General features: G+C 54.6%; 1 protein-coding gene across 1 annotated transcript in view; it reads right to left on the reverse strand.

Annotated features, from left to right (window-relative positions):
• TNS1 (tensin 1) overlaps nt 1-9,801 on the reverse strand; it is a 110,435-nt gene that overhangs the window by 28,090 nt on the left and 72,544 nt on the right. The window contains exons 14-15 of the mRNA XM_004701785.2: nt 4,731-4,927; nt 3,601-3,676 (exon numbers count right to left, since the gene is read on the reverse strand). Coding sequence (XP_004701842.2) covers nt 3,601-3,676; nt 4,731-4,927 — 273 coding nt within the window. The remainder of the gene's footprint in view (nt 1-3,600; nt 3,677-4,730; nt 4,928-9,801) is intronic.

Raw genomic sequence — 9,801 nt, forward strand, 5'->3', positions numbered from 1 at the left:
GAGACACTGAGCCCTACAGGAAACACAATTCCATCATGAAGTGCCATAACTGTTTGTGCATGTTCATGGGTGTGAACGCATGCCTGTGGGAACTGTGAGATGTCTCAGGGGTCCAGCTTTGCAGCCCACTCAATTGTCCACCCACATTCCGTTTTGAGATTCCCAGTGGACGAACACAGCACAGCTGACAAATACAGATGTGCAGCCCTCGCCAGGTGTGGGGGTAAGGTCTGGTTTGTGTTTCTCTGACTTCCTCTCTCTCTCTCTCATACACACACACACACACATACACACACTCCATTTCCCCATCCTCTGTTCTCCAATACCTAACATAATGCCGCCCCCCCCCACCTCACCGCCCCATCCACCAGTTTGCTTACCATGGGGACTTGTGTACCATTGCCATGCTAGAAGCTAGGGCACCAGTATTTTGGATGCTAACAGGGTTGCCCCTAGTGCACAGATGGCAGCTGAGCTTCCAGACTAATACAGACTAAGAAGAAAGGCCTGGTGATCTCCCTCTAAATAATTAGCTAATGAAAACCCTGTGGATACAGAATACTGTGCGGTAGCATGCTGGGGGAGGAGATGGCACGGGGCTTGGCAACAGCATCCTGTTGCATGTGGGGTGGCCAGGAATGCCAGCTGGCTGGACAGTGCTTCACAGTCACACGAAGTCTTGCTCACAGACACTTAGGAAGTGTTTGTTAACATTTGATAAGACAGGTGGCTGTAGTTCATTATCAAAGAATGAGCCCGGTCTCTGACACTGCTGTTCATGGAGTGATCACAAAACATCTGTTTGCCCCATGGGTGGACTCGCAAGAAGAGGAGGAGGGAACCAGAGGATGGAAGTGCTTGAGGCCGCCTGTATGACTCTCCTGGGGTTTTCCCCTTCCAGCTCCCTAATTCCTCCTTTCCCATAGGGCCCCTCTCCAGAGGCAGATGGGTGCGTGGGACTGAAGCCAGGCCAGCCTTTTGCTTCCTGAGAGGAATTCTCTACACTTCTCGGTCTGTTCTCCTCTCCCCACTACGTGCAGTTATGAACGCTCTGACTAGCTCATTCTCCCCAGGAGGCCCCCGTGCTTGGCCAAAGGGAAGGGAGACAAATGGAAACAGGCATATGTGGCAACAGCTAACTCAGGCTCAGCCGGATGGTTTCTATCCCCACACTGTGATGCCCGAGATGCTGGCCATTTGGATACAGTAGCAAATGGGAGTAGGCAGGAATGGAGGGCTCAGATTGAAGCGAGGGATTCTGGGGGGTCTTATGTGTGAGAGAGCTGTCTCTGAAATGTGGTGCATGCGTAGGAGAGGGGGCTTCAGGACGTGTGCGGGGAAATCCCATTAGCTTTTCACTGCATTTTCCATGACACCCCCCGCCCCCTATATAATGGAATACTATGTAGTCCTAACGAAAAGGGAGTTCCCGGATCATCTTGCAAGGTGGGTGAACCTGCGGGGGGCAGATGCTGAGCAAAATAAATCACTCACAAAGGCCAAATGGTGCACGATCCCTCTTCTACGAAATGACGAAATCAGATGCATGCACAGAAACAAGCGGCTATTGGTGGTTGTCAGCAGTGAGGGGAGGAAGAGGCAAAGTCAGTTTCTAGAGAATCATCACTTTCTGCATGTTTTTGGTGCCATGAATGGGAGCACCAAATATGGTGATGTTCCCACAGCTTGGCTACTATTATTGGTGCCACTGACTGTCCATGAGAACATGGATGAAATAGGGTTGTGTTATATATAATACAACCAACACCACATATGATAGAGGAGCTGCAGATGTAGCTGCTACTTAGGCAGAACCAGTCATCTCACTAGGTTAGTTTTCTTGATTTGAAGATTCAAGGTCACAGTTTCACAGGTCAATTGAGCCAATGGACATAACATAGTGCATGAGACAATAGTTCCACATTTCAGCTTGGTGAATTGCCTCTGGGGCCTTAAAAGCCTTTGAGCAGGCACCAAAGACACAACTATTGGTCTCTATTCATCTGGAAGAAGAGAATGAAGAAAGTCCAAGAATCAGAGAAGAAACAAGAATACAGCACTCATGGATTACTTGGTCTCTGCTACTTGGGACGAAAAGACCTAGAAGGTGCCCAACTACCACTATCACCCATTCTGAGCCATCACAATAACAGAATCCTGACAGAATGGGAAAAATGTAGAACATGACTTCAAATTCTCAAGGAACCCAGATCGACAGCATTGCTTGAAAGACTCTTTAAATTCTGAACACAAATGATCCTCTACAGTCACCCATTAACTAAGTGGCTCAAAAAGTTAAAACAAAACAAAAACACCCTTAAGCACAGTGCTTTTGAAAAAGTATCCCTGTGGTGCCACTGAACAACAGGTCTTCCAAACACAATGAGGAGTTCGGGCGGATAGGACAGTGAGATTGAATTAATGAGAGCAGACCAACTAACGGCTGTCCTGGTGGCGTAACGGGCTATGCACTGGGCTGCTAACCACAAAGTCCATCGTTCGGATCTACCAGCCGACCCAAAGGAGAAAAGGGAGGCTTTCCACTCCCAAAAAGATGTGCAGCCTTGGAAACACAGGAGCAGTTCTATCCTGCCTGACAGCGCCCCGATGAGCCTGAATCAACTTGAAAACAACCAGACTCCTCTGCTATCAAATGGATACCAACTCAGAGCAGCCCTACAGAACAGGGAAGAAGTACCCCGGGGATTTCTACGACTGCTAGCTCTTTACAGACTCGGCAGTAGAAAGCCCCATCTTTCTCCCTCGGGGCCGCTGGTCACTTCAAACCGCTGACCTTACAGATTGCAGTCCAAAGAGTAACCACTACGCCACCAGGGCTCCTTGAGTTGACTAGAAAGGAAATGACGACACTGTTGACACCAATTAAAGACTACATCCAACACTGCTGAGCATTACATGTAGGAAAGGTTGATTGGGAAACTCTTTGCTGTGTCTACAGTCTACGACGGAAATTATAGGTACTCATCTGTACGGGAGCATACTATTAGCGAGAATTAACATCTTTTCTGATAACATCTTTTTTTCAAAGCATGGAAACTATCTCAATATTTCTATGTTATCAGCTCATTGAGATGATCTTATTTTGATGCTTACGATTAAATAAGATAGACTATTGCAATAGATTTCATTGTTATTTTCACGCGTTTTACCGAGGCCGCTAGAAAATGTCCAGTGACGGACATGGCCCGTGCTCCGCCGCCACTGGGCAGTATTGCGGGAGAACCATGGCTTCCGTCAGGATAAGAATCTGACATGCCCAAGATAGTGGCCAACACACACTTTGCTGGCACACTGCTATCACATGCCTCCCCTCGGCAGGGCGGCAGGGCAACTAGAGCCGTGGATGCATGGTCACAGCCACGGGAGAAGACAGTGGCCTGATCCCATGGAAGAGGGCACGTTGGAGGGAGGGAGGCGAAAGTAAGATGTGTCCTAGGGATGGGAAGAGGCCAATTCAGACCCCGACCCGACTTCGCTGGCATGCTCCCTCCACCCCCAACATCTGGTCTCTTCCAAAGCTGAGGTCGGGGTCGGGGTTGGCAATGATGGAAGGAGAAAGGTTTAGCAGGGAGTTCTTACTTCCACTGGGTGGAGGGCTGGTCGGAGATGTAACCTCCATTTCCTCAAAGGCCTCCTTGTAGCTGTGCAGATGGGGCTGTGGAGGAAGAACACAAGGTAGGAAAAATGGGGGATCCACTTGTCACCAGGGCCCTGAGGAGGATGGACTTCCCTTTCGGATGGCCTGGGAAACAAGGCCAGTGGAGATTAAGTGAGATCTGAGTCATTCACAGCCCCGACAACTCCCTGCCATTTGAGAGAGCGAGAGAGTGATTGTTTCCAAGGCCATTGTCAAGGGTGGGTGACATTGGGGAGCACTACCTTGGAAACATCACAGTAAGGCATCAGCCAAAGAGAAAGGGCTAGAGGTGGGGGGGCTAGGTTCTTCTCAGAAGACTGGAGGGGAAATACAAACATACGCCCAAGCCATTTCTATCTAGAATGGCTCTCTAACCTGTATTCAATAAAGCAGCTTGACTCTCTCTCTCCAAATGTGGTCCATGGGCCACCAACATCCAGGGGCCATACTGAAAACGCTAATTCCTAGATCCATTCCAGATTTCCTCTTTCTCTGGGGTAGGCTTGGAAATCTATATGAAATCCTATGTGATCTGGTTTGATGTTAGGGGCTGTGGTCACCCCCAAAACACCCAAGGGGCCTGGCGGCATAACAGTGAACCGGTAACTAGAAAGTCAACCATTTGAACTCACCAATGGCTTCTCAAGCGAAAAGGCCTGGGATCTACTCCCTTAAAGATCTACTCCCTTAAAGGCCTGGGACAGCCGATGGGGGCCGTTCTACTCTGCTGACATAGGGTCAGGTGGCACACACAACGTGCCCTCCCTGGGTTTTTAACTACCCTCCTCAGGAGCTCTCTTTCAGGGTCAGGAAAGGGACTTCAATCTCAGGGCTAATAGGGAAGTGTCAAGAATTGGAGGCATCAAAGCTCTTGGTGGGTGAGGTTAAGGGGAGCAGGGTGCAGATTACGCATGCCCGCAAAGAGGGCTGTGCTGTGGGTGAGCACACGAGGAGGACCGGCTACTATGGAGTTATTGGGATAGCCCCACCAAGAGCTTCTCCAGGTCCCCAGCTCCAAGGGGGGGATCCCACTCCCCTCTGACCCGTGACCCAGGAGCATCCAGAGACTCACCTCTTTGGGACGCCCTCCAGGATTGAGAGCAATGGTAAGAGCCAATTCTGGGGAGACGCACTGAACAGGAGAGCGGACCCCGGCACTCCGGGGGGATGTGGGTTCTGGAGACTGGTTCTCATACTGTCCATCGCTGGCCGCCCGCCTCCGGAGAGGGGCTGGGGGCTCTGCAGGAGGCTTCTCCCGTGCCTGCACCCCTGGGAGAATGGCAGGGTTTGGGGGTCATAAGTATAGGATCAAGCAAAATAAACAACCAGGCCTAGTCCCCTACCAACCCCCACCCCCTACCACCACCCTCTTCCCAGAAGGTAGTCATCCCAGTTCAAAGGGAAGCTAGAACCAGGCCTGTCTTGCCTCAGCACCCCCTCAACCCTCCCCCATCTTCTCTTGGGCCCAACTTGGGCCACACCTGGGCTCTCTGCAGGGTGGGGGCTCTGTTCAGACTGGGCTCAGCCTTCCCCAGGAATCTCCACTCCACATTGCCTTGAGGCCACGGGCAAACAAGGGCTGATACAAGAACTGGATGTCACCTCCATCCAACCCTGGAGGCAGAGGCCAGGGCTACCAGGCGAGGGAGGGGAAGGTAGAGGGAGGGAGAGACTGTCTCCAAGGCAACTGCATCAACCAACAGGCAACATTGACCCCAAGGGGAAAGAGCTGAGAATGAGTCATCTTGCAAATGGTGCTCCCAGAGAGAAGGCGAAGAACGGAATGATGTGGTAGAGTCCCCAGCCAGAACCGGGCCCTGGGACTGCTAGCCTTAGGGGTTCCTCCATCCTCATCCAATGCTCCTCAGAAACCTCTCCTGTCCTCCCTTACACTGCCCCTTCCCTTATGCCCACCTGCTTTCTGGGCCCAACGATGGCGGAGCCTCCCACCCAGCCTCTCCCAGCACCAGGGCAGGAAGGAAGCCCGAGCCAGGGGCACAGCCCCCACCCACCCACGGGGCCTGAAGACGCTGCTAGCCTCACCAGCCTGCCTTCCCACTCCCTCTTCTAACAGCTGGGGGAGGCAGGGCATCCGTTGCCTCATGCAGCTGGCTCCCAGAATCCTAGAAAACAGACTTCCTAGGGCCCGGAGGGCAGGGCTTCACCGGGGTCCAGTGGGAAGGCTGGACTTCTGATGGCGACTATCTTCCCAGAGGAGAATCTCAGCCCTGTCAGGAGGTGTTCCGGGTCACAGGGCCCTGGTCAAACCAGCCTCATGCCATCAGCTCGAGGGGGAACTGCCCCACCATGCTCATGTGCCCACGCACACACGCTTACTGCTGGTCCCCAAGACTGTGTCAGAAAGGCTGATGGAAGCACCTTCTACCATCCAAAGTAGCCCCACCGTCCCCACTCCCCTGACAGAACCACAAAACATACCAGGAGAAGTATAAGCTGGGAGCATCCTTCTGACTTGTCATGAGCAAGCTGCCTACTACCAAGAGCTGGGATTGGCAAGAGGGCACACACACACACACACACACACACACACACACACACACACACACACCACAGTCCTTCTGAGACACTCACCAGGCCTCCAGGTGCCCTGCTGACACATGACCTCTGGACAGAAGGTCCCGGGACGAGGCCCTGAGCCTGACTGTGAGCAAGTCCACGAGAAGCGAGTGCCGGGCTCTGGCCCCACTCTGATGGCCACAACCTGCTTTCCCGGAAGCACCACGCCAGCCTTGAAGGGCCCTGCTCTTCAGACGAGGAAAGCAGAGGCTGCTACAAGCCCTGCCCAGAGGAAAGGTGGGCTGAACGTGTGCTGAACTGCTCCATCAGGGTTTCCTGGCCTCTAGTGCAAAGACCCTGCCCTCGGCCATGTGTACCCGGCCCTGAAGACCCCTCCCCACCCGCAGGCCTCCCGAGAAGCCTTGGTCCAGAGCGAACTTGGGTTCCATTCCTGGCAACAAACATGAAAGGGAAACAGACGGGCTCATTGATTTTCTAATAATAACTGTGACAAAGAAGGCCCATTTAGGAAGGGCTCGTGGGGTTTGGAACAGAGACCAGCTACAAGGTTAAAAGAAATGCATTCGAGCTGGTATCCGCTGATGGCTCCCCCTACTCTCTGGCAGCCTCTTTCTGGAAGATTCCTCAGCCTTTTTAAGAGGTGGCCCGGGTTCCCTGTGAAGAGGTTCAGTGTTTGCCTTTGAAAAAATGGGCCTGTCTCAATCTGAGGCAACAAAATCTCCCAGATGGACCAAGAACATTCTCCCTGCTCTGCCCGGGCATCGACTGCAGTATGGAGTGGGGCTGGCCAGCAGGAGGGCTCCCCAAATGTGGAGGGCATGAGACTTGGCAAAGAGGCCACTGAGCCATCTGAGAACCCCATCACCTGAACCCTGTCTGCCTTGCTCTTGGGAGGCAGGGACATGGACAGGATGACCTCCCAAGACCGAAGGCGCTGAGGGACAGAGCTTCCCTCTGCAGAATGGGGACAAGCTCACATTCTGCTCCCACATGGTCAGCCCCTGCCCCACCCAACAACTCCCACCCCACCACCCGGCAGCGACAGACATCTCACACTCTTTGGACACAGTGTCTCACTGTTGTCCCCCCTCTTGGCAAGCCCGGATCGGCCCTCAGTGCCTGGCGAGCCGTGTGCCCGCTCTCTTTCCTTTCGTGGTGGGAGGGGAGGGGAGGCCTGGCAGGGCAGAGGGGAGAGAAGGGCCCCATTGTTCCGCAGCCAAGCTGGGACGTCTGGACGCAAGTGGACAGCCAGTGTCAGAAAGAGTACAGCCCTCCCTCACGTCACAGAGTCGGACTGTAGGAAGAATAGACAGCACCCCCACCCCTGAGACACACACACACGCACATGAGCGTGCACACACGCACAAAGCATGCATGCACGCACACGCGCACACACACACACACACACACACACACACACACACACACGCCCTCCAGATCTCCCTCCATCTTGGACGCCAGGCCTTTCTCGGTCTCCCAGCCTGTGCTCGCTCAGGGCCTCGGTCTCTGTGTGCTCCCTCCTGACACACAGACACACACATGCAGGCACAGGCAAGCACGCTCCCATAAGCAGGTGAACACACACTACCCCGGCCCACCACGCATGGCAAGAGAACTGGGGTGACAGCGCTACGCACAGCCCCCATGTCCTCCTCGGGCCATCCCAGAAGGAGAGCAGCCCAGTGGCCTGAGGGTGCAAATGAAGAGGGGCAGAGCAGCAGGCCGGCATTCCGACTCGGGGGTAAAATGTCCCACAATCTTCAGAGCAACAACACCTCACGTTGCAATAGCCCATGCGATCCTCCCGGGCCCATTTCACAGCCTCTCCGAGGCTGGGCTGGTGCTTCTGCTCAAGGACCTACTTGTAGGCCCCAGACCTTTCCCAGGAGTCCCCACCCTGCTCCCCAGGATGGCGTTGTGCTCAGGAACAAGCTGGACTGGGGGTAAGGAATAATCTTTGTCAAACACACACACACACACACACACACACACACACACGAACAAACGCACAATTGTAGTTCTGGAAGCTGCCATCTTAAACACAGATATCCATGAGCTGACAAAACGCAGCCCCCTCATACCCTGGGGTCAGGCTTTGTCACCTGCTTTCCGTCCACCGCCCCCCCCACGTGGCCCACTCCCCCTGCACCGAGGACCCAGCTCTTCTTTCTCCTGCCAGACTTCCGAGTTCCTCAAGACCGGGTTCCTCAGCTCCAGGCGGCAGAGCAGGGTGTCCGGCTGCATGCCTGGGCTATGGAAGCCAGGGGGTCCAGGAGGCCACCTGCTGGGCCAGGGCACCATAAAGCCACACCACAACCACACTAGCAGCCCCAGGGCAAGCCATGCCAGCTCCCCTCAGGGCAGGCCTACCTGCCCAGATCCTGCACCCACCCCCAGCTCCCCTGAACACTGCACCCCACCACTGGGCCGAGATGGAGGGGGGGCAGGAGGAAGGGGACAGTCTGCTAGAGAAGTCGGCAGATTGACCATGGACCGAGGGGGGCAACCAAAGGAAGCCCTAGACCTTTTCACTGGGAACCGACAGCCCCCCACCCTCCAAGGCCTAACCTGGAACTGCTCGAGGTCATGGCCTGGGGCAGCCAGGGCTTTCCTGCCCTTGACCTGCATACTTGCAGAAGCAGAAGGGCCGGGTGATGTCCCCTTTGGGTGGGGAAAGCCTGTGGGCCCCTATGTCCAAGAGAAGAAAGCCAGAGCCAATAGTCTACAGCAGTGGTTCTCAACCTTCCTCAGGCCTTGACCCTTCATACAGTTCTTCACGTTGTGGTGAGCCGCCAACCATAACATGATTGTCGTTGCTACTTCATAAATGTCATTTTGCTGCTGTCATGAACCGGCGACCCCTGTGAAAGGTTCGTTCGACCCCCAAAGAGGTCGCGACCCACAGGTTGAGAGCCGCTGGTCTACAGCATCTTTAAATGTAGTCACCTGTCCCCTGATGAGGGTCTGCCGAGTCTGGGGGGGTGTTACAGCCACCTGGCAACTAAGAAAGGCCGGCCTCCATTTCTCAGACCGGGAAGCTGAAGTCTGAGATCTGCCAAGGTCACGGAGGTGGTCACTGGCAGAGCCAGGCCACAACCACCTGGCCTTCTGACTCTTGGCCACAGGCTCTCAGATCAGATATTCAGAGGGGGTGATGGCAGGCAGTAGGTCATGCTCTATTCAAGAGGGGACAGAGCAGCAGGTGCTGGGGCATCGCTCTGGGCCTGTCCCCAGTGGCCCATGAACACCACAGCCAGGCCACCAGGCCAAAACTGCCGGAGTGGGAGGTCAGCCCAAGCTCTCGTCAAGGGACATCCTCCTTGCAAAGGTCCCCATCTCCATGCGGAGCCCCACCCCACCCACCCCACCCCACCGAGGGAGTCTAGTGACTCCAGACTCCATTCCCAATAGGCAAGGCCAAGGCTGGAAGCATCACACCTGGGTCCATGCAAAAATGGGAGCACTGCTCATGCAGGGAGGATGGCAAAGGTGTGGGTGGAGAGAGGGCAGAGTGGGCAAGGAAGGAGAAGAGGAGGCGGTCAGGAAAGGGCCAGAGGAGAGGGAGTAAGAAAGAGGGAGAGGGAGAAAAGTGAGGGGGAACTGAG

This window comes from Echinops telfairi, unplaced genomic scaffold, assembly GCF_000313985.2.
Source record: "Echinops telfairi isolate 266 unplaced genomic scaffold, ASM31398v2 ScPeMD7_3;HRSCAF=10, whole genome shotgun sequence".
NCBI classification, from domain to species: Eukaryota; Metazoa; Chordata; class Mammalia; order Afrosoricida; family Tenrecidae; genus Echinops; species Echinops telfairi.